Source organism: Manis pentadactyla, chromosome 4, assembly GCF_030020395.1.
Source record: "Manis pentadactyla isolate mManPen7 chromosome 4, mManPen7.hap1, whole genome shotgun sequence".
Taxonomy (NCBI): Eukaryota; Metazoa; Chordata; class Mammalia; order Pholidota; family Manidae; genus Manis; species Manis pentadactyla.
In genome coordinates this window covers 28,796,628-28,821,754 of record NC_080022.1, presented here as the reverse complement: position 1 = coordinate 28,821,754, position 25,127 = coordinate 28,796,628, and the positions used below count along the sequence as shown (strand labels likewise).

Genomic DNA, 25,127 nt, shown 5'->3' with positions numbered 1-25,127 from the left:
GTTATCTACAATTTGGAATTAAACTTTAAATCCACACATCAGTGTGTGTTCTGGATCCATTTTTCAGGTTGCAGCCAACAATCTTGAGTTATCTAAACCAGGCTGAAAATTAGAGGCCCTTAATAGCATCTCATACAATTGCTTCTCAGATTTTCCTAAGAAGAATATGCTGAGGACCACAGGGATTCAGTGATAGGAAGGAGCAAAATACTGCTAGTTATTTTTCCAAAGTTTAATCTAGGAATCTTTTTGAAGAGCTCCTTATGCAGAAAGAGATGCATGCCAAGACCAATATAGACTATGTTTTTCCCACTTAGAAGTGGTGATACATCATCCATGAAGAGAAGTTTCTTAGGGTTCCCAGAGGTGAGTCTCTCGGCCACTTCTCATAGTCACCCACCCATCAGTTTGCTGTATCCTTATCCCCAGACTTCCCAGCCATCCTAGACTGAAACCTGAGGGCAATGTGGCCCATGGGGCTCTAGTTTTATACACCTTATTTTTCTTACAATCCCTTATAAACTGTTGAGGTTGTACGAGCAAGGACTCTCTCTTTTTGTTTTCTGCCAACAAAACAACAAAACCCTGAAAACGTATTAGAAGTGCTTCTCTGTTTTACCAGGGTTCCCAGAGCCTCCCCTCGGGGGTCAGTAACTGTTTCACACTGAGCAGCAGCCACTCAAGGGGCCCAACTCTTAGCCCCAGTAGGCATGGGTAAATTCATCACGGACCTGCCAGAGGACAGACACAGGAGATTGCATCGAGAAACCTCTGCTTCTCAGTTCAACTGGGAAGGGTAAACCAACAAGCTGGCACCGATTAAGAGCTAATGGCCTTACAGTGGAGCTTTGCCAAAGGATAACGACCCTCCGGCTACAGTATAAATATGAAGCCATTTGGGGCAGAGCCAAGACATATATTTTCAGAGTGTATTAGACACTGTAGCCTTCCTCACCCTGGCTCTGCTGAGAAAAAAGAGAGGATTTAAAGTAGGTGGGAAAGGAGCTGGGTTGGACTAGGGCTGCCTTCTGGTCAGCTGGTCAGAAAGCCTAAGCGTGACTTTTGGGAAAGACTTCCCTTTTCAGATACCAAACTACCACGTCTATGAGAATTACTGAGGAGCTCGTTAAACTGTATATCCTCTTGGCCCCACCTCCAGAGGATGCGATCTCAGTTCTCCCAGTAACTCTGATGCTGTGGTCCTCAGACTATACTCTGAAAAAACGCTGCTTTAGAAGCTGCCTCTACTTGCCTAATAGATCCAAAATAAAAAAATTTTTACAGAATGTAGAAGAAAGTGAGGTCAAGATTTCTTGTTTTCTGTGAAAACACCAGCCCATTCTTCCCTAGCAGATCTTGGCCCAAGGCTGTTTCAGAAAGGTGGCAGGCATTTCCAGCCAGTATCTGTTGGGGTTCTAGTTCCATTGACACCAACCTGTGGTTAGGAGGAGCAAGATTCTGGGGAATGAGGAGCTAACCACAGGTCTGGAGGAAAAGAGAAAGCATGCCATATGTCTGGTGTATACCGTGTGTGCAATGCTTTCATATATTGTAACTCATATGATCATAGTGCATCCTCTCAGAGTAGTGAAGTTAACACATCTGTTTTAATTATAGGCCTGGACATGTGTCTTGTCCCCTCTGATTATCACAACGTCAGGAAGAAGAGTAAAAAACAGTCACTGTATTCCAATTTTGGTACTCAGGGCAGGCAAACCAAACCAATAATTTTAGCTTGACCCACCTTGATCAGGCTTACTATTGGCCAGTGGAACTGAGGCTGGATGTTCAGCAAATACTGTTGTAAAAGGATTGGTGGAGCAGATTATAAAAATAGATGGAAAGTTTGTATGATAAACGCAAGCTGAGTATGAGAACAGGAGAGAAACAACCCACCATATCATCTGGGAAAATGAAACTCCTTGGCAAGACTTCACAACAGCCTGATTCAAAATTTCATAATGAAATTATGTCCCTGATCAAAGCCTGAATGAGCTCATGGGATGATTTTTGCCATTTGTGTTTATTCTGGTTTGAACCAAATTGAGGCATCAGAAACACATTATCCTAGTCTTCTCTCTGGGAGTGGGCTACTGCACCCTTGTTTGGGGGACCAACAGGATGGTGTGAGGCCGTAGGTGGCATCTTTGGGTGCTCATTGGGCATGAAGTTGTTTTTGACCAGCCCTCAGAGACTCCCTCAGACACCACGTGGAGGTCAGGGCTTTTCTACAAAATTATGTTTAATCTCATGATACTTGCCCTTGGGGCAAACAAAGCCAGCCTCAAGAGAGAGAAGGTTTCTCCTGCTCTTGTCTAGGACATAGCCTGCTTTTGCTCTAGAAAGAATGTTTTTTGGTTTGTTTGTTTCAGGCTCAGAGAAATAACGACTCATCTTCCCTCCCACAATCAGGGTACCAAGTTGTTTGTTTTTATGGAATGAGCTGCACTGCAGGGGAGGGTGTGCCTTCCTCCTGCCTGGTCACCTCTTCTCTGGTCTATCCTGAAGGTACAATGATGGGCAGCACTTCCTGACAACTTGAGGTGCCAAAACAAGAGGGAGAACTTCTTGTTTGAAACAAGAGATTTTACTTTGGCTAGTAAGAAACAGAAACTTCCAGGTCTTACATGGTTCCCCCTCAGGGCAAGATGCATTCCTGCAGGCTATTGACTAAAGGTTTGTATCCTCCTAAAGTTCACGTGGAAGCTCTAATTCCTAAAGTGATGGTATTTGGAGTTGGGGCCTTTAGAAGGTACTTAGGTTTAGATGAAGTCATGACAGTAGAGCCTCCATGAAGGGATTAGTCCCTTTATAGGAAGAGGTAGAGAAGTCCTCCCCCATCTCCAACATGTGAGGACAGGGAGAAGAGAACGGTCTGCAAGCCAGGGATAGAGTCCTCACTAGGAACCCCGCCATTGACCTTGGACTTTCAGTCTCCGAAAGTGTGAGAAATAAATGTTTGTTGCTTAAGCCGCCAGGTCTATGGCATTTTGGTACAGCACGCTGAGCCAGGACACCATCTAGTCCTTCCTTCATTCAATGAATATTTAGTAAGTCTTTAATATGTTGCAAGTGCTGTTGTTCTAAGTCTAGGAGAAAGAGCAGGGAGCAAGCTTACAAGGTCCCTGCTCTCAAGAAGCTTACATTCTAATTTGGGGGGAAGCACCTAATAAACTTGTAAATAATGTAATTTCAGCTAATGATAAATGCCATGAAGTAAATAAAACAGAATAATGTAACAGAGTAACTGCAGAATAGTGGAAAATGCCTTATTTAGATTAGGCAGGAAAGACTGCTCCCAGTACACAGGGTTGCCAGATAAAATGTGGGATGCCCAGATAAATTTGAATTTCAGATAAGCAATTATTTTTTAAAGTTTAAAAAAAATATTTCATGGGACATATTTATACTAAAAATTATTTAGCATTTATCTGTATTCAAATTTAATTGGGTGTCCTATATTTCTGTTTGCTTAATTTGGTAACCCTACAGTAACGTTTGACTGAGAACTGAATGAACAAAGGGAACTAGCTATACAAGGATTCAGGGAAGGAATGACTAGAGCAGACGCACCATCCAGTGCAGACGTCAGAATAGTGAGAGGGAGGGAGGTACAAATGAGGTCAGATAAATAGGCAGAGGCCAGCTTAGGCAGCATTCTCTAGCGATGGCAAGGAGTTTGAGTTTCTCTCTCTTAATGGTCATGATAAACTGCTGAATTTAAGGAGAAGAGTGACAAGATCTGATTGAGATTTGGCCGCTGTGTGGTCAGCCACTTCTGTAAGGGCTTAGAGGACAAACTCGGAAGATAATTGCATTAAGCTTGTGCCACTGGCCTGGGAAGAGGCGTCTACGCTTCGGGGTAGACCTAACGAGGAGCTCTGAGCCGGGAGTCCAGTGTAACTGGGAGGTCGCGGGCCAGGGGCAGCTTTGCGGTTGCTAGGGAAAGGGAGGGGCGGAGTCTCGACGTCAGGCGGCCACGGAGAGGCGGGGAGGGGGCGGGGCTGGAGCGCGGCGGCGCGCGCCGCGCGTTTGCCGGAAGTCGCGCGGGGGAAGGCGGAGCGCGAGCGGAAGCGACGCAGTCCTTGCGCACGTGGTCCGTGTATCACCCTGGTCACTTCGGCCGGACCTGGGAAGTTACGAGCTCGTTTACCCGACGTAGGCCGGACCTAGCTCTCCGGTCCCTGTCCGGTTGGCAAGATGGTGAAGCCCAAGTACAAAGGACGGAGCACCATCAACCCCTCCAACGCCAGCACAAACCCCGGTACGCGCGGCGGCGCCCGCGGAGGGTGGAGCTTGGAGAAAGCTTGCGGAGGAGGGCTGCGAGGAGACCGATGGGAAGGAGGGACACCCGGGTGGCACTGCTTGGAGTGATCTCGAGCTTAGTGGCTATTGGGGGTGAAAAGGGGGATGTGCCTCTTTATTCGGAGGCACAGAGGAAGTCTGTCAGGGCTAGCGGGCAGGCACCAGATCTAAAGTCAGGGAAGGGAACACTCAGGCCCGGCAGCCTTGGGGCGGCTCCAGTTGTGAGGTGCAGAGACCGGGAAGCTCTGAGTTGGAAGGGGCAGTTAAATTTGACCATTTGTGTTTCCTGTGTGGGTCAGGTGGGTAGGCTCCTCCCCCAGTATATTTCAGTCTTGTATGGTTCCAGTTTTCCAACTCAGGGAATTGTTAGAAGTAAAGTAGGTAAAGTCAGATTAAAAGTGGTGTAGGCTGACCAACTGGCGTTTTACACTTGACCATGCTTGCCTGCCGCCTTAGCTTTGACCATTTAAATGAGAAAGGAAGTGTAGATTTGACTCTTGGAGTCATCCCATCTGGTGAACGGCATAGAAAACTCTAGATACATAACTATGACCATTCAATAAAGATGTTTTTGGAGGGTTTTGTCGAGGTTCCACGTACAGGATGAACAAGATAACCTTTAGGGGAGTCCCTTACGTTCAGGATTAATGAAGCTTTGTTTTTAATTATCTTAAAGTTTTTGATGACTTTTTTTTTTTTTGAGAGGGCATCTCTCATATTTATTGATCAAATGGTGTTAACAACAATAAAATTCTGTATAGGGGACTCAATGCACAATCATTAATCAACCCCAAGCCTAATTCTCAACAGTCTCCAATCTTCTGAAGCATAACGAACAAGTTCTTACATGGTGAACAGTGCAAGGGCAGTCATTTTGATGACTTTTAACTCATCAAATTGAATGTTCTCTTTGGATTGCTGATAAATTAATCAATTTGTGTAGACTGGAGTCTTAGAACATTAGACCTAAAAAGTCCCTCTGAGATAATGATGTTATAGATAGAGAGACTGAGCTAAAATGCGGGAAGTGGCTTGTTACAGTTGGTACAGTCAGTGAGTAGTGGAGCCACCAGCCCTGTGATTTTAGCCCTATTTCTACTACATCACCTCAGTAATAGGCAAGTGATTTGAAGGAATCCCAAATTGGAAAGCTAGGCTAGTATTACCATGAGTATTTGTCCCTCTTTTTCTCTGTGAGATTTAAGGCAAGAATTGTTACCTATCTTGCCGTTAAACCAAAATCAAACATTAAGAAATTAAGAATCTGGTATATTAGGAACACTTGTGTATCAGAATTATAGTCTCTGTGGTGCCTTGCTTGTACAGGCACCCAGTATTTGTTAAACTGAGACCTAGAGATAGGTGTCTTAGTGGTTAAGAGCTCAGATGGCGATCGAATGCTTTTGTGCAAGGTCTGGCTCTGCCATGTAATAGCTGAGTGACCTTAGGTAAGGTGTCTGACCACTGTGCTGCAGTATCGTAGCCTGCAGAACAGGGATAGTGTATCCCTCTGTGTAGGACTATTGTATGGATTACATGAGATGATGTCTGTGACGTGGGAAGCACAGTGCCATAATTCTCAAATACATTAGCTATTAACACAGTCATACCAAGAATCAAAGAGTAGGTCAACTATGTGATAACAGGTAGCTTGTAGTAATAATTTTGTTGGAACAACACATGGAGAAAGTAGAGATTTTTCAGTGAGGTGGCAGCTTGCCTGCTTTGAGTGAACGAATTGGTGTGATTGAAGCAATGACCATACTTAGATTTGGTTATCAAACAGTGTGTTCTGCTGTCTTTCCTAGATCGGGTACAGGGAGCAGGAGGCCAAAACATGAGGGACCGGGCCACAATCCGGCGTCTGAATATGTACAGGCAAAGGGAGCTCAGGTGAGCACTGGGCACTGTCATCCCTTCCCCTTTCCTTCATGCTCTTGACCGGTAGCTGAGGCCTGTTAAGCCTTTGATATCCCCACCTCCTCTGTCCCCAAACAGGAGTAGTATCATTTTATATGTGCGTTATGATAAATTATGAATTAAAAACATAGGTAGTGGGTGGTGGAGAGTGATTGTGTTGTAATACTCTATAATGGTTAGAGGTCTTATTGCTCACAGCTTCGGCTTCCACAAATGGCACCTTTGATCTCAAGTTAAGTATCCATCAGATAGAAATCTGGTTTTCTTTACAAAGCATATAGGACTGTAGTCATGAAAGCAGCCAGAAAACTTTTTTAATACCAAACTTCAGAAACACAGCATTACTGAGTTTCTGAGTTCTGAGTTCTGCTGAGGCAGCCTCTACCACAGGGACTTGCTGAGTGTGGCATTCTGCTAACTGGTCTTAATTTGTTTGGTGATTAGATTCTTCATGCGTTCTAAAAGATGTGTCTAAAACACACGTCAATGAACTTAATCTGTCTTAGTCACCTACTCTGCAGTTTGTTTTAGAATTTTGAGTTCCAGCATAATCACCCTCTACTTAAAATTCATTTAAACCAGCCATCAAATAATTTCCAAAACTCAAGTATGTGATTTTTAAAACAAAAAAGCAAACAAACAACAGATTTAAAAATATCAGCATTATTTGTTCTTCATTTAGCAGAAATCATTACGTGCTCTGTTGCAAGAGGTTAAATGGCTTTTGGGCAGTCAGTTTCAAATGTGCCAGTACTTTTTGTTTACTGAAATCTGTATTTCATGATAATTTTAGGAGGAAAAAAAGTTTCTTTTAATGAGAAGAGTATTCTGTAAACTAAACTTTGCTGTTGACTTTCTTCTCTTGTCAACCAGAATCTGTTATTTCCTCACTTTAGGAACAGCCGTGGTAAAGTAATTAAGCCTCTGCAGTATCAATCAACAGTGGCTTCTGGCACAGTGGCGAGAGTGGAGCCAAATATTAAATGGTTTGGTGAGTATTGTCCTCTGTTAGGTGTGCTCTACAAACTGTGTGCTGTATGGAAAAGGACAGAATGTTCAGGTGTCTAAAAGGCAGAAGTTTTGGGGTTTGTGGAACTGTCAAGGCTTATACGAGGAAGGGATGAGATGAGAAGTACCCACTGTGGGAAAGGTGCCAGGGGTGGATTTCATAAATAACTTCCTTTTGAAAAGAGCTCATCTTTGTTATTTGTTGGTGAACCCTCTCAAACAGATCAGTCCATCCTTAGTGTCTAGCATGCACAGACCTTAGGACTCTCATCTCTTAATTTCTGGCTGCCGGGAGAGATTACTGTCAGAGAGGTGCCTTTAACTTGCAGAGCAAGTGAGTTAGCCTGAAGTTCTCAGAAACCCTTTTTCTAAGGGTGCGGTGTTTGAACGGAGTGACAATGGAGGACCTCTTGTTGGTCCTTCCCAGGAGTGAATAGTGTCTGGTCACACAGGGACCTGGGCTTCTTTTGGAAACTTGGCCTTCCTTTCAGTCTGGGCTTCAGGCTTTCCCTCAGCCCCCACTAGGTGTGTGAGCACATCAGATGGTGAGATGCCACTGTTTGCCTGGTATTTGTTCTCTGTGCTCGAGCAAACACAAGGCTGGTTGCAACTTCCTTTGATGAGCTCTTAACATCTTTTGATGGGATACCCTCTAGGGAACTGTAACAGAAAAGTGTCAAGGAAAGCTCCTTAGAGAGGCGTTTAGCATGGTGGCCAGGTTCTGTGATTCTAGATCCAGAATGCCTGGCTTTGAGTTCTAGTCCTGCCATTTTGTGAGCATGAGCATGTTCTGTTCATGTTTCTGCTCATGAGATTCCTCAGCTCACAGGACTGTGGTGGTAATTAAATGAGCAAATACATGTAAAGTGCTTGGAATAGTGCCTGGCACATGGTACAGTACAAGCATCAGCTGCCGTCATTGCCACCATCGCAGTCTGATGAAGCTGGAGTTTCACATTTGTGCTGCAACATGCTGTTTATTGAGTATGTTCTTCAGGATCGCCCACTTATGGGTGCTGTCCAGCTAGAGTGCTGTAGCTGCCTTTTGTTCCCTTGTCTGGATTTACTGGTTCATTTCATAGTCCCTCAAACCCGCATCACCCTAAAAACAGTAACTATGACTCTTAGGTTCTGTGTCAGGATTCTCTGTATACTAACTGATAGGCTGTTATTGCTCCAGATTTCTTGCCCAGATCTAGCAGGAAGTGGGACATTTGTCAAATCTCAGTTCTGTTCAGTGAGGTTTATTTTTCAGTTTCATCCAGTTAGGAAATTGGTCTTGGAAAACTGTTAAAACCCTGTGTCTGGGTTGGTAGATTAGTTCATAGCATGTAAGTGTAGAAGACAAAGGTTTTTGTTTTTTTTTTCCTCTTTTAAGTTTGAAAATGGCTACATGGGATGGATGTTCAGTCAGGTGTTCTGGTGAGGCAATTTAAAAATCTTACCTCTCTCTTGTCATTGGAAAAATGAATGCAGAAGCAAAAAGGACTTACTTATTAAATGACAACATTATTTTGTAAAACAGGAAACACACGTGTGGTTAAGCAGTCGTCATTACAAAAATTTCAAGAGGAAATGGAAACAGTTATGAAGGATCCATACAAAGTTGTCATGAAGCAAAGCAAGTTGCCCATGTCTCTTCTCCATGATCGAATCCGGCCTCATGTAAGATGGAGGAATATCCCTGTGGAATTTCTTTGGCAAACTCCATGCAGATACCTCTCTGATATATTTGTCTTTTGTTTTCCTGTAGAGAGTAGTGGCTTTAATGCAGTACTGATGACCTTTCTGAGACTTGACTTTTCACCTTTGTTAGGGGTCTCACACTTTGTTAGTGTGAGTTGCATGCTGTCAGGGTGGTGCAGTGGCCTAGTGGAGCAAGACACAGGCTTTGGAGTGGGACGGCACTTTTAATCTTTGCTCTAGCCTGTTTTAAGTGTGGCTGTAGGTAGATGTCTTCATGAGCTTTCACTTCTCTGGTTATAAAGTCAAGATAAACCCCCTCCTTAAGTGATTGTATGCAGAAGAAAGCATTTGGCACATGGCACATAGCATGTCACCTAATTAAAGCTGCATAGATCATAGCTATTACTAATACTATAAAAAGTAGTATTTTATTTATTAATTTAATTATTATAATATGACTTAATATTTTGGGTGGGCAAACTTGTTTAAGTAGTAATGCTATCAGACTTCGGGGAAGCATAGAATTAGGATTGGGTTGGTAGGAGGAACACCTTTGGTGTTGCATACTTTCAGCTTCTGTGAGATCCTTCGAGAATCTTTTCAGGAAGGAAAGGGTGCTGGTCAGATTGGTTGTTAATCACTGAAGTTGAGGTACAGTTAGGACTGAATCTGGCTTGAGTGGAATGAGTTTCATACAAAACCAAAGAAATGGCCTAATGTTTGCCTGCATGTTTTTACTTGCATTGAATAATAATTCCCAAAAATGTAGCCAGTACATAAGCTTCAGTTTCAGCCTAAGAAGGGGAAGAAAGCATTGACATGCATACATGGCTTAAACAGTTCAAAGAAAATTGTTTACTTGCAGAACAAAATAAAAATCAAGGCCTGAGTATTGCCTCAGGTTTTGTCAATTATGCTTTGTTTTATGACGAGCTAGAAGAATGGCACCTATTAGTGGGATGACTGTTTTCTTTCAGGGAAACACATGAGTGTAATTCATGAACCACAGACAACTTGCTCATTTCCCTTGTTCTCTGTCTCTTCTCCCTAAAGCTATCTTTTAAAAAGTGATTGAATCCTGTTGATGAGAACAGAGAGGTTCTGTGGATGATTGCTTTGTTGCCCACTCCAGTAATTCATTGCTTCTAAAATTCAGTGCTGAAATCCATGATCTGTGGAACGGGGTGATCTGTGCAATGGGGGTGTACAGCTGTAGCAGTCAGCTTGTATTTTCATGCAGATAGGTATTCAAAGTAATGATGAGTTTTCTGCTTTGGCCTTTAAAAACCTTCCCTATTTTATTGTGATACCTACTATTTGCTATAAAATCTAATCCTGAGATTGCTGCACAGTGGAATCAAATCAGATAGGTTTTTCACTTTTGCACTTCAGCTATTTTTGCATGATAATTATTGTCCTGTAGCAATACAGTAAAACTAGCATAACTGATTTTGTATGTGTTCTTTATTGTATACTGCATATTACTGTGTTGTAGTTACTAGTGTACAGGTTTATATGCACAAACCCACATGTACTGTACTTTATAGATTATAGAAGAGATTTTCAAAGGTAATATTGATCATAATTTTCCCAGTGACATTAGAACCTAGTTCCCATTTCAAGTGCCACCTCTCTGTTTGGGATTTTCCCTTGTTGAAGAGTAGAAAGTAAAACTACACTGAGGGATGGGTTAGAGATCTAAGCCAATGGTAGTAACTCAAGGATCTTCAGAAGTTGGAGGGGAGATCTGTTAAAGTTCAGAAGCCATGGGGGTTGTTCCGTCATTGGTGTTTAGTAGCTGGTGCTTACAAAGGAGCTTGTACTTAGGGGCAGAGGGTGAGTTTTTTGAGGATACTCTCTGCCGGCTGTTAACATTCTGTTACGTGATAGATCCTAACTCAAACTTTGACTTTCATCCTGCTTCAAAAATTCCTATGCCCGAAACTCCTTTACAGGCACATCAAGTTCTAGTTAGTATCAGGTTCCTTTTATCACATCTAAACTATTATTTTGGACTTTTGCTAGATGTTTTTCATCTGAAGACTTGCCATGTGCGTTTAATAAAAACGTTACCTAAATTAGGGAAAATGTTATCTGAAACTAAAATGCATCTTACAAAACAAGCAATTCCTTTTAGCCATGAAAGAAGTTAACTTCCAAGAAAAAGTTGGCATTTACAGTTGGTTTAAAAAAAACACAAATTTGAGTATGATTGTCCTTGACAAAATCTGTGAATTTGGCGAATTTTATGCACTTGTTTGAAAGCTCAAAAAAAAAGGTCAGGAAAGATAAGTTAATTTTCATCATTGCAGCCTAAATTACATTTGACTCAAGTTTATGATAAATGAAATAAAGCAGAGATTTGGCAAGTCTTACACAACTATTCATACTTGCTTTGACTCTCTGTATTATCTTTGCCTTTCTCCAAGGAAGCTTACAGAACTTCAGAATGGGAAACAAGTGGTTTTGCTATGTAAATAAGCATTTCTGATTTGCAGCCAGACTGTTGTCGATTTTGGTATGGGTTGAACTTCAGAAAAATGAAAGTAGAAAAACTTCCCCAGGTGGGTTTTTAACTTTGTGCTTTCCTTCATTTTAACTGTAATTCTCTTTTCTCTTAAGAACTCAAAGGTGCACATTCTTGATACAGAAAGCTTTGAAACTACATTTGGCCCTAAGTCACAGAGGAAGCGACCAAATTTATTTGTGAGTGATGTGCAGTCTCTTATAGAGAATGCAGAAACATGCACTGAGAGCTATGACCAGGGCAAGGATCAGGATTTGGTGACTGAAGACACCGGTGTGAGGTATGGTTTTGCAGGCCATGCAGGTGTTCTCATTGGTTTGTCTGCAACAAAACATTTCCTTTATGGTTATTTTACCTCTGTGAAATTTGGTGATGTAACTCACAGCCTCTTCTCTTAGCCTGGAAAAATTAGCTGATTGGGGCCAGAATGAAAATAATTTGAGGTGGCTTGTTGACTATAGGTCTCTTTCTTCATCCCCAAAGTATAAATAAGTAACATTTTCCTCTTCATTATAAGAGCAGTATATTCTGTCATAGATAAATAAAAAATATAGTTAAGTTGGAAATACAGCAAAGAACTCATAATCCCACTGTGTATGTTAAGCATTTAATATTGTGGTGACTCGGAGGGCTTCCTTGACCACAGTCTCTGGACCACTTCAGCTCAGTCCATGGATGGCCTTTGAAGTTTCTCTGACCCTCTGAAGATAATACGGAAAATTAGTGTGCATGCATAAATGTGGTGGAGTTTGTTTTTATGTATGTTTTGGGGAGGGCGAAGAGGAGGCTTTATAACTTTCATCATATTCTCATGGGGTTCATACCCAGAAGAAAGTCAAGAATCAGTCACTGATAAATGTATTATTCTAGATCTTACTTACACTCAATTTTTATTTATAATTATACCACCTTAAGACTATTTCAACTTGCCTTTTATTTTAAATACTTTTCTAAAGTACTCAGAATATATTTCCACATCAGGACTTAATCAACAGCAATGTAACATTTAATGTCAGAGGAGTACTTCGTTCCACTGTTTAGTTCCACTGTTGGACATTGATGCTGTTTATAGTTTTTCCCTATGGTAAACAGTATTGAGTAAAACATCAGTGTGGCTAAATCTTCTTCATCCTTAATTATTCCCCAAAGATAAATTCTTATGGGGAGTATTACCATATCAAAGAGTATATGTGTGTTTTGATAGGCCATTGCCACATTACCCACCAGAAAGGGTTTACCAGTTTAGTTGTCTCCATTCTCCCTCACATCTCCTAAGTACGTTAGCATTGAACTATTGTCCAGACTGCAGCAAAGTAAGCCGAGTGCTGCTGGCAGCCCATGGCCAGCTTTGGGTCTCCTGGAAATAGTGTCAGACCATTTGCCGCCAAGCAAAAAGATGCAGCAAAGCAAGTTCTTTATTCTTAGAATCATTTGGGCTTTGTATCCTTTTCCCGACTTGAATTTTTTCCGTCTCCAAAAGGTACTATACTATTTTTGTTTCAAAGACATTGGGTAAATGCCTTTGAGGCTAATAAATAGATTCTCAGCCTTGTCAGAAAAATTTCCCTTCCCATGGGAGCTATGGAGTATAGGTTATGGTTCAGGTCCTGCTAATCCCTTTTCATAATTCTCTGTGACATGTGGCCTCATTACTCACTTTCTCTATAAGTTAAATCTGTTGTGGTAGAATACACATAGCATTTACCATTTTAATATTATTTTTAAGTGTACAGTTCAGGACATTAAGTACACTCATGGTTATGCAACCATCACCCCTGTCCACCTCCAGAACTGTTACACATCGTCCCAAACTGAAACTCTGTACCCATTAAACAGTAACTCCCCATTCCCTGTCTCCCCAACCCTTGGCGACCACCATTTAACTTTCTGTCTTTTATGAGCTTGACTGATCTCATGAGTAGTACTTGAAAGAAATGCAGTCATACAGTATTTGTCCTTTTGTGTCTGGCCTGTTTCATTAGTGTGATGTTGTCTGGGTATCCATGTTACCAGTACTTCATTCATTCTTTTTTATTGCTGAACAATACTACATTGGTTTTTTTTTAATCCATTTTTTATCCATCTGTTGATGGACATTTGGATATAGTCATTTTTTTAAATCAAATTTGGTTTTGGTCCAGTTCCAACTAGTGTTGATACCCTTTTCCTTTGGCATGTGGCTAACTTTTTCCTAAAACATCCTTTTAATCTTTAGTGCTTCAGTTACTTACTTTGGGTGCTTTCTTATTTAGAAATGAAGCCCAAGAAGAGATCTATAAAAAGGGACAGTCCAAAAGAATATGGGGTGAGCTCTATAAGGTAAGACTTTGAATTCTCTCCCATTGAGTGGTTCCTTTGCCTTTCATGATTTATATGAGAAAATTGATTTCGATATATTGAAGTTCGGTTAAATGCAGTACAAACTCCGCTGCCCATTGTATCTTCCTTCCCCAACCAAAGAAACCAAGGTTGATGTAGCCATCCGCGTACTGCCATTGTTCTAGATCACTGCACTTTTTCATTACTTGGATAATAGTTAACAGCTACTTTACATCCATTCATATATTCTCCATGAATATTCCTGTGGATTATCTGCTAAAATGATATTCCTGTTTATCATATATGGTTAGAGCTACATGAAAATATTTAAGTTATTTAGTGTAGCCCTCTCATTTTATGATGAGAACACATGTCTAGAAAGGTTGAATACCTTGTCCAGCTCACCCACCTGGTCACTACAAGAGTCTCTCTGTATCCCAAATCCTGGTCCAGTGCTCTTCAACTGGCTGAGTTTTTGTCCACATGTTAGTAATATTCTCGATAACAGGACCATCAAGCATAGTCAGATAATTAAGCAGTAACGTAATAGGAAAGTAGAACCATGAAGGCAAGCTAAATATTTTAGGTTTTTGTAAAATATGCACAACCTACAAGAGTAGGCACTTGTGTAAGAAGTAAATGATTGCATTCAGTAACGCAAGTAGTCGTGAAATAAGATGAGTGTCATCTAAGCTAGTTTCCCTATTTGAAGTCTTAAAAACTCACAGGATGAAAAAACTTCTCTTGACTTCTCGTTAACAGGCATTAGATTGACTACAGCTTGTTCTCCTCATGAGATGGTTTTGATGTCACTTATTTTATTTTCCCTAGGTTCCTGTAAATTGCATCTCTTTTTCCCCTTGTACGATAGCAAATGATTTTTGCCTCTTCGAATTGCAGGTGATTGATTCATCAGATGTTGTAGTTCAAGTTCTTGATGCTAGAGATCCAATGGGTACCCGTTCCCCTCACGTTGAAACTTACTTGAAAAAGGAAAAACCCTGGAAACATCTCATTTTTGTTCTTAATAAATGTGACCTTGTTCCAACCTGGGCAACCGTAAGTAGAGCTGCTAATCCAAAATAGACTACTTAGGCCACTCAACTCATTATAGGCTTTGAGTTATCCATAAATAAACCTGTTTCATGGTTTCTAGTATTTGAGACATTAAAGTGTTGCACTCTTGAGATTGTAGCCATTGAAGTGTTCTCATTGAAAATAAACTGCAATGTGCTTCGTAGCCAATAGGCAGTTACCTTTTATCCTCTAATGGCTGGTCGTGGGGTGGCTCCAGTGCCCCACAGAATGAATGATATGATATGTGCCCCTTCAGAAGGAGGCAGCTGACATAGCCACGGTGGGTATGCACTGTTACGCTGACTGCATTTAGTTACATGAAGGTATTTTTTGGAATACTGTTTGTGTTTATAAGACAAACAACAAAGCATTAACTGTTATACTTAAAACAAACATTTGAAAGAATTATAGCTACTATTGTCCTCAGACAACTGTGTATTTGTAATACAGTCCTGCAGTTCAAGCCCTGATTTTCTTCCTGTGTGGTAAGTAAACAAGTTAGCACTTACATTTACCAGCATCTTTTCTTTCCTCCCTCTAGAAACGATGGGTTGCTGTTCTCTCCCAGGATTACCCAACACTCGCTTTCCATGCAAGCCTTACTAACCCTTTTGGCAAAGGAGCATTTATTCAACTCCTACGGCAGTTTGGAAAGGTATTGAAACCTGATCTGCTTCTCCTGGGGTTGCTAGCTGTTGGTTTATGTATGGATTTCTCTTCCCAGTGTGTGTCAGAAAGTTACCAACCTTATGTCCAGCATCCTGATAATGAGAAGTATGTATCCTAGAGAGATAAAAGTTCGCAGAGCTTCAGGATTACAAGGGATTCTGAAATACTTTCTCATTCAGCCGTTGCCTCCATCCCTGGCCAGTGTTGCTTCCCTTTCTGCCATATCCCTGACACCTGAGGGTTCTGCCTCTGCTTGAGGATGGACCGCCTCCCCAGGCTCTCTGGTTCCCCACCCTGGGCTTTCATGTCCACCACACTTCCTCTGCCCATGGGGCCTGTGCAGTGTCTACCCCCTCTGCCTGGAAGGCACCCTGCCAAGCTCCAGCTTCAGATCCCTGGTCAGATGTCAGTTCCTCAGGGAAGCCCTGAAACCAGATCGCCCTAGCAGATGTTCTCAGAGCTTCGTGTTCTGTACCTGCAACTCTGTGTTGTGGATTGAATTAATTCTACCTGGCTTCTAACAAAAGACACATGTCCTCTGTCCCACCCTTCCCCACTTCCCAGAAGCAAATGCTTTCAACTTATAGCTGTTACTTCTGCTGTTTTCTTCCATATTTTTAATACATGCTTGTGATTCTGTTTTTTGGTTCCCCCTATTTTCCCCTTTTAGATCTTTATTAAGTTCCTACTATGGAAAATGAGGATTAGGTTTCTTACAGCCATCCTCCCTCCACACATGCTTCCCCTGTCATCCTGTGTCATTTGGTTAAATTATTCATTCAGTGTTAACGTTACTATGACTGTAAAATAACGGTCACAGCTGATCCATACATGGCTGTGCTTCTGATTCCTCTTTATTAGACCCTTTTCTGTTCTCTGGTGTTAACTAGCTCTGTTTTATTTGTCACTAATGGATCACCAAATCCTCTGGCAGAATTGAAGCTTTTAGAACTCTGGGATGCCTCTGTCCAGCTGAGACCGGCTGCCCCCAAGCCCGCTGCAGAGTCTCTTCTTCGGGTTTCCTTCTGCCATCATCTTGACAGTGTCCGTGGCTTTTTTCCTCTGTTGGATCCCTTCTCTTCTTCTTTGGTTCACTCCTTCCTTCTGATGGAAGATATTTTCCAAAAGCTTCCTGAGAAGGAGTGCTTAGAAGGAACATTTTTTGAGACCTCGCATTCTGGAAATACCTTTTTTCTACCCTCACTCTGTCTCTCCTCAGAATACTGAAGGGACTTCTGCATTGTCTTCTGCCTTCTGATGTTGCTGTTGAGGAATCTGAGGCCATTCTGACTTCTAATCTTTGTGGATAAGATATTTAAAAAAAAATCCTCTAAAATTTCACAGTGATGTGCATAAAGAGAGGTCTTATTGTTCAGAGAGCTAGGGCATTGGATGGGACTTTCAGTCTGATATGGTCCCTTTATTATTTCTTGGAAACCCACTCCCCATCTCTGTTCTTGTTCAGGAATTAGGTTTTATCTCCTGGTTTAATTCTTGAAGTTTCTTACGTTCTCTTTATTTCAGTACAGTTTTGACATATTGCTCTATTTTCTGGGAAGTTCCTTGATTTGATTAGCTGTTCTATCGCAAAATTTATTTTGCCTTGCACTTGTAATTTTTAATATCTGAGAGCTCTTGTTTAGCTCTGAATTGCCTTACCCCTTTTCACCTGTTGTTTCCCTGGGAATGGTTCTCTCTGGGAATAGTAATGATAGTGCTATTTTAAAAATTTCCCCTCCCTCTGTTGACTCTTTCTTCCCAGTTTCTTACGTGTTTTTCTTTGTTTTCTACTAGAGGCATGCTTCAGATGTCTGGTTATTCTTGGCTCTCCATTCATATGTAAGAGTGAACCACTGATAAAAAAAAAACAAAAAGCCAATAGTTTTATTCAGGGGGTGGGCTTGTTGAATGATAGACTTCACTGTAAGGCGGTTGGATAGAAACCCGGTATCTTGTCAGAGAGTATCCTAGATGTCCATGTCTGTAGGTCTTTACTCTTGGGCCTGTGAGTTTCCCCAGAAAGGAGTCTTCCGGTCTGCAGCTTGAGGGTGTGTGAGTCTGGCTGTGGGAACTCAGTGGGAGGAGCCTGGGGAAGGGGTGTGACTATTCAATATTCAGACTTTTAATTAATCACTCTGAGGACACTTGCCTTCAGCTACTGGTATCTCTAAGTCTAGGGTTCCTTTCAGGCCTGAAAGTTAAGATATTTTTGGACATTCAGGGTTTCAAACAAATCATTATCTCCTAAGGCTCCAGGGTAGCAAAGTTGGGTGTTCATGCTGAGTGAGGGAGGGGGTGGGGAAGTGGGACTGTCTCTCTAGACTTTCCACCAGTCTTCTGAATTTCTGTCCTACCCTTAGAGATATCTGTACTGCCAATTCCCATGGCCTTTTGTGACTGTTTGGCAATATTTTTGCTGGATTTTTTGTTTTTCTACCTTTGTAGCTATTTAGCTTTCATATTTTATAGTAGGCCAAGTTAGGATACTACTTTCTAGCTGCTGGTGTTTTGTTAACATTGCATGTCAGTTTTTGTTGCCTCATCTTCAGCTCATTCTTTGGTTTTATATGTTTGGTTTTATGGGTTTCTATGTGTTAATTTCCACTGCTGTCACTCTAGTAGAGTTTGTGGAGGGAGTAAGGTGGGCATGAATGTTCAGCCTGCCATCCCTGCCCAGAAACCCCCATCCATTTGTAGACTCTTTCCTTGAGCTCTGCCTTCTTGAGCCTTTCACCTCCTAAGTCTAACTTTTGAGGTTGCTTTTTTGCCCTTTTGTTGTTTATTTTTGGCAGTGAAAATACAAAATGTATTGGGCAGAAGAAAGGAGTGGTGGGTCATAGGATTGCCACCTGGTGCATCTACTAGGTTCTCTTCCCTGAAGACAGTTTATCAGTGGATGATACTCTGAATTGATGACTAACATGCTGTTTTTTCCTTTGTTTCTCAACCTACATGTTTTTAACACCAAAACATTGAAGAATAATTTCACATGGATGACTGAGGAAGTGACTCAGCTCTGATTTATTAAAAAGTGTATTTGTCCAGCCCACTCAGACTTTGTAGGTGCCATGTGTCTAGGCTTTTAAGTCAAGTTATAGCAACAGTTTTGCACTGTTTTTTTTATATTAGCAAAGTAGCAAACCTGTTTGTCCACAGGGATATTCATGGCTGCATGTATGTAGTATGTATTCTTTTTTTTGAGCAGCTGCACACTGACAAGAAACAGATCAGTGTCGGGTTCATTGGCTATCCAAATGTTGGCAAGAGCTCTGTGATAAACACATTGCGTTCCAAGAAGGTTTGCAGCGTGGCCCCCATTGCGGGTGAAACGAAGGTATGTTTGGCTCCAGAGGGTCTTACTTACTCACACAGACTATTTAGCACCTGAAGATTTCTATCTGTTTCTCTTGAATAAAGACCATCCTTGGGGTTTAGTCTCCATATAATAGTTTGGAATATGCTGGAGTTACTTTTGCTTGCTTAATGAGACTAAAAGTACCTTGTGTGCCACTGTGTGGCTTTGGCATGCTTTGGTTAGTGCCATTCATATTTCAGTCTGTTTTAAATTGTCACTCCATCCTTTTCCTTTGATAAACAAAGCTAGCCCAAGAATATTTGGTGCCTGGGTTAAGAAAGAAAACTCAGGTAGATTCTGGCAGTTGGAGGGCTTACTCAGGAACACAGACTGGGGAGCAGCCTGGTTCTGCTAAAAGGAAGAGAGGCCAAGGGGTATTAAGCTTCCAAGAGACTTGTTTTAAAAATCAGGGGAGGGGTTACTGGAAGTGACTGCACGATACTGATGGAGATCCTGCCTCTGCATTATTTTCAGATACTTAGCTCCTCGGAATTACAGTTTATACACTTACTGGAAGTACCTCATGTTTTGGCCCATGTAGAAGAGAGACTCTGTTGCTTCATCTCTCAGCATGTTGCTTCTCGTCAACTCTCTCTCCCTTGCCCCACTTTCTTGCTTCATGAGCATCAGAGGTGTGTGAAATTAGGTTCTTGGTGTTTGACCCAGTGAAGTCTCTGGCTTTTCTCTCTTAAGGTCTGGCAGTATATTACCTTGATGCGTCGAATATTCCTCATTGACTGTCCAGGTGTTGTTTACCCGTCTGAGGACTCGGAGACAGACATTGTGCTAAAAGGAGTTGTGAGTATTTTGGTCCTGTTGGGTTCTCTGTCCTTTTTGGGGAAGTATTCTGTGGGGAACGCTGGATACCTTTGCTTTTTACTCTTTCAGAAGGCAGTTTGGAGTCAGCCCATCTGATCAAACTTTAGGAATATGCTGCTGAACAGGGCAGCCTCTCCATTCCACTTAAGCCTGTTTGAGGAGGTAGTGGAACCATGGGCATATCTGTTCAGTGTCATCCCACAAAAGAGTTTGTAGTTTACACACAGGATCCAAAGGGAAGCAGGGCCTGTTTATATTTAGTGATAATTCGTCTTCGTGGGTTTATGGTTTGAGTCATTTTGGAACTCAGTCATTTCCTCACTTGTTTCTGAATACGACCAAAGACTTTAAATGATTCCACTTAACCTTAACCAGCTCTGCTGGCTATACAACCTCTGCATGTTTCTCCCCTCCTTTCTTAAACTATTCCATTCTCTTTGTGTCCTGAGATTGGCAGACTTTTAACCATTTCTGCAAGTTAGTAGCATGGAACATTCCAACTTGAAACTACTTGCGGATGCCACACAGTCTGTGGTGAACAGGGATTTAGGGCTGAGTTCTGGCTCTGTGGCTGTGGTCAGCCTTCAGTGGTGCCCCTTTCAGCCAACCATGTATAGCCACCTCAGAGACAAGTTCCTTCCAGGCTCCACTTGCTTTGTGGCATTGAAATCTTTTCTCACATACTGTTACAGAGAACATGGAACTTGACTGCCTCCATAGTAAAGTTGTAAACAAGAGGTTTCTTATTAACACCTAGGTTCAAGTTGAAAAAATTAAGACTCCTGAAGACCATATCAGTGCTGTACTTGAACGAGCAAAGCCAGAATATATCAGCAAGACATACAAGATTGATTCATGGGAGAATGCTGAGGACTTCCTGGAGAAGCTAGCTTTCCGGACTGGGAAGTTGTTAAAGGTGAACCAGGGTTGGTGAGAATTTAGACTGAGACGTGCTGCAGATGTGTATGTGGTATGGATCTTCTCTTGTAAGCGTTGTGTAAGCATCTTTGTAGGAAACTTTGTATGGGACAGCTGAAATGCCCCTAAACTGGGAGGTGGTTTTGTTCTTTGAATTTAATTGGGAATCATTCTGTGCCATTTCAGGGTGGAGAGCCCGACTTGCAGACTGTGAGTAAGATGGTTCTCAATGACTGGCAGAGGGGCCGGATTCCTTTCTTTGTCAAGCCGCCCAATGCAGATCCCCCTGCAACCCCCCAGGTAAGAGCAGGGTGGACCCACCTCTGAGAAAGCAGGTTCCTGACCTAGGAGTGCTAGCTTTTGGTTTTCTCCCTTTATGGAGCCTCTTCTTCCTGTGGGATAGGTTAAGTTAAGCGCTGAGTCCTATAAGATTATCCTCTTTTCAGATGCTGGCTGCAGACGGGGTTCCCAGGCCACCCACACTTCTGCCCTGCCAGCTACAAATTCAGGGGTTTCCAGGCTTGATAATTTGTTAAAACGACTCACAGAACTCAGAAAAGTGCTTTGCTTATGATTACTGGTTAATCTATAAAGGATACAACTCAGGAACAGCTAAATGGAAGAGACGGCGTAGGGCAGGGAATAGCGTGGAGGTGGCATGCAGTTCCTGTGCCTTCTCCAGGCATGCTACCCTCCCGACGCATCAGTGTGCTCAACACAGAAGCTCCCGAGCCCCCGTCCTTTAGGGGGGCAATGGTTAATTAAATCATTGTCCATTGGTGCTTGGATCTGTAAGCCAGTGTTTGGGCTTTCTGGTGCCCAGCCCTACTCTGAAGGTAGACCCCACCATGAGCCATCTCATTCACGTAAACTCTGGTGTGGCAGAAAGGGGCTTGTTAGGAATAGCAAAAGACACCCCTATCTTTACTTAGGGTTTCAGAGGGTTTTAGGAGTCTTGTGCCAGGAACTAGGGTCAAAGACCAAATACATATTTTTATTATACTACAGGGAAGGATAGTAAACAGATAAATATATAATGTCAGGACATACTGGTTACTGTGAGGAAAACAAAGCAGGGTAGGGATTTGCGGGCAGCAGAGGAATGCTTTTATATGTTAGGTGGTCAGGGGTGGCCTCCAAGGAAGTGGCATTTTAGCCAAGACCTTAAGGGTATGAGGCAGGAGCCTATGAATGTCTACAGAGAACATTCCAGGCAGAGAGAGCAGCTCACCCAGAGGTCCCCAGGTGGGAGTGTGCTCAGTGTGTTCATAGTTCTGCAAAGAGGGCATAGGGCTGGAATAGGGTGGGCAAGGGGAGGGTGATTGTGGGAAGCGCTGGAGGGTTTTAATCTAGTGAACAACTGGCTCTCAGGAAGCCCATTGCAGCTCTCTCTAACCCTGTGTAGAAATGTTGGAGTTACTTTTAACTCTTCCCCTTTATTGAGTCACTTTTAGATAAATTAGTTCTCCTCACTCTGTGATTCTTGCCTTCTTCTCTTTTTGTGGTGCCAGAAACCCCTTTGAGAGTCCAAAAGCTAAAAAAAATTACCTTAAAAGAAGAATGTATAAAAATGTACATAAAAATTTTGCATAGAACTTCCAGAATTTTATGGATTCCTGATGTATTTAGCTCTTTGCGTAGCCACTCATGCCTTTGTAAAAGCACTTAACTTGTCAGTCTCAGTTGCAAAGATGATGCTACATACGAGAAGCGCCAGTGCAAAGCCTGGCGTACTTCCCTCTGCCCTGTGATGTAAACAGGCCGGTCATTCCAGTGCTCCTGAACTCTGCTCCTTCCCAGTCCTCCTTCTGAGGTTCCTGCCCTCTTCTGTTGTACCTTTCCCTCAGGATGCCTCCTCTGGGCCTCCCCTTAGTGCTCACTTGTACTGACCAGTGCGCTGTCCTCACTGTGCAGCTTGGCTTTCGTTCTTAATAACTGTGTGCTGATGGGTGCTTGTCCCAACAACCCCCATTCCTTAGGATCCTCAGGGGAGGTGCAGAGTCTCACCTGTCTACAGTTAATAGTTGATTGATTTTAATGGTTAGTTGCTCTTACAATTGTCTCATCCTTTGGAACTGCAGATAGGATTTCCTTTGATCCTTGAATCAGGATTCTGGATTTAATGTGCTCTGGGTTACAACAGATTAATGATATGACTCAGATGTGACTGTTTTCAGTGCTTTCACTTGGTCCTGAGGAGACGAATACCTCATTTGAGAGCAAGGTGTAAGATCAGAAATGCAGTTTTTACTTTTTGATTCCATTTCTCTCCCCCTCCTCTACCCTCTTCCACCTGAATAGTTTCCATCCTCTGCATCTTTGGAAGTTGCCACAGAAACAACCCAGAACAGCTTAGAAGAGGAAATCACAGGAACTGTAGGTGAAAAGTCAGAACCTGTCTTTGAGAAGGGAAAAGAAGAGAACAGCCACTGTGACGCCAACTCAGAAATGCAGCAGATTCTTGCACGGGTTCGACAGAACTTTGGCAAAATCAATGTGGCGCCTCAGTTTTCTGGGGATGACCTGGTTCCTTTGGAGATGTCAGATATCGATGAGGAGCTTGAGAGCTTTTCTGCAGAGGAGCAGGAGGAACCCGAGCCACAAGGAGACGAGGAGGAGGAATCTAACTCAGAGTTCCAGGAAGAATACGCAGGAAACGACACCAAAGCGGTTATTAAAGCCCTCGATGAAAAGATTGCAAAATACCAGAAGTTTTTAAACAAAGCCAAAGCTAAAAAGTTTTCAGCAGTCAGGTAGTTGTCTCACCTTCCCAGGAATTACAGGTTGCTCATTCCTTTCCCAGAAGCTTAGGAGTATTGGAGCAGTATTTTTATGGGGTTGGTATTGCCATTTTAAAAAGTGACCTGTGCATTTAAAAATTCAGTTTCCTGAAGTACAAGAGGCTTAGTTGTTCAGTCTTTACAAATGTCCAGGGAGCTGCAGAAACTCAGGTTTTGCCTTCTACCAATGGTGGTGACCACATGGAGAGGAGTGGGCTTCTTTGCTATGTGAGGTAGTCAGTCTCCAAGTCAGCATGTGATTGGGGCAGTTGGGGGAGGTGTTAACCAGCTTCATTGCTTTCCTGCTTCAGAATATCCAAGGGACTAAGTGAAAAGATTTTTACAAAATCTGAAGAACGAACAGCTGAAGAAGATGTAGAAGATAGAGGTAAAGTTATTTAAATCATTTAAATGTGATTTGCATCTTTAGAACTTTGAGAAATCTAAGTTTAATCTCCAAATTATCTCATACCATCAGCACATAGATACCTATCTGGCAGATGACCCTGGTTCCACATGCTGTTTGTCACACAAACTGCTTTTCATTCTGCACGTTTCTTGGGATAAAATTGGTAATTCAGGGAACGTCCTCTAAAAAGAGTGTACTGGGGTGGTTCATGTATTTTGGACTTTACTCCATTTGACTGACAGGTTCTATGTCAAGAATGTTCTCATGACACTAGTGCAAACCTTGCTATGGCTGCAAGGTCCTTCCTGGTCTGGCACCTTCCCATCCTCATCCGGCTTTAGTCTGCTCTGCTCACCACACTACATTCATACAGGCCTTCCTCCTTCCTCCAACACAGCAAGCTCATTCCCAATTTAGGATTTACAGATACATTTTGAATAGTGAATTCCTGTTTCTTTCCTGTGTGTGTGTGTGTTTGTTGTTCCCAGCACCTGCCAAAAGGGGAAAGAAGAGGAAGGCACAGAAGGAAGAGGAGCATTCGAATAAGACTCGCAGGATGCCTACATCTAAGGAAGTATGTGTTTGGGTCTTACAAATCACCCAGGTATAGAGTAGAAGGAGAAATCCATTTCTTAAGACCACTCTCCAAAATGAATGATTGAGAGTTGAATTTAAGGAACTCCAGTCCTAAGTGACATAGTTGAGGTCAAATAGCACCAAGAGCTGCTGGGTGAAGGTCCTTGAGTTTGTGTCATATGTTTTAGGTGCTAGGTCATCTAGAAAAGTCTGTTGGTTTTATGTGGCCTCTAGGAAATAACACATGATGAGCAGAGCTATTTGGGCAGAGGAATCACTGCCCTCTGTGAAGTTCAACTTTGTGACTGGGCTCTTCAGAGGGGCAGTGGGCCCCCTTGGGAAATGAAGAGCCTGTGATCAGAAGTGTTCAGCCTTAGTCCAGAGGACCACTTGTCAGGAGTACAGTAGAAAAGATTCATGTATTGGATGAGAGTTGTTAGAAATTACAGTGGAAGAGGAGCAAACTTGGTCTATGAGGTGGATCCTCACTGTTAGCCCTTTTCCAGTGGTTGTGGAAGCAGCATGTGACCTGTTTTATGACTTTCAATGTTTGATTGGTTGCCCTGTCTTCACAGCGGAGACGAGTAGCCCGGCAGCAACAATCCAGAAAAGTTGGCGTTCGCTACTATGAAACACACAATGTGAAAAACAGGAACAGGAACAAAAAGAAGACCAGCGACTCAGAGGGACAGAGACACAAACACAGGAGGTTCAAACATAAGCAGTAACATTTAAAAAAAGTTGTTTATTAAATTATAC

General features: G+C 42.3%; 1 protein-coding gene across 1 annotated transcript; it reads left to right on the top strand.

Annotated features, from left to right (window-relative positions):
• The first annotated feature begins 4,048 nt into the window (after positions 1-4,048).
• On the top strand, positions 4,049-25,124 carry GNL2 (G protein nucleolar 2). The gene is made up of 16 exons (XM_036876558.2): positions 4,049-4,264; positions 6,114-6,198; positions 7,122-7,216; positions 8,759-8,898; positions 11,542-11,726; positions 13,699-13,765; positions 14,666-14,824; positions 15,384-15,497; positions 18,717-18,845; positions 19,560-19,664; positions 20,443-20,601; positions 20,790-20,903; positions 22,905-23,356; positions 23,695-23,771; positions 24,281-24,366; positions 24,944-25,124. The coding sequence occupies exons 1-16, from the start codon at positions 4,201-4,203 to the stop codon at positions 25,094-25,096; spliced, it is 2,184 nt and encodes a 727-aa protein (XP_036732453.2). The 5' UTR covers positions 4,049-4,200; the 3' UTR covers positions 25,097-25,124.
• The last annotated feature ends 3 nt before the right edge of the window (positions 25,125-25,127 follow it).

Excerpts from the sequence above, each read along its gene's own strand:
- GNL2 (XM_036876558.2), top strand. The coding sequence starts at position 4,201 with ATGGTGAAGCCCAAGTACAAAGGACGGAGCACCATCAACCCCTCCAAC. Across the intron at positions 7,217-8,758 it reads GCCAAATATTAAATGGTTTG|GAAACACACGTGTGGTTAAG; the intron begins GTGAGTATTGTC and ends TTTGTAAAACAG. Across the intron at positions 20,904-22,904 it reads ATCCCCCTGCAACCCCCCAG|TTTCCATCCTCTGCATCTTT; the intron begins GTAAGAGCAGGG and ends CCACCTGAATAG.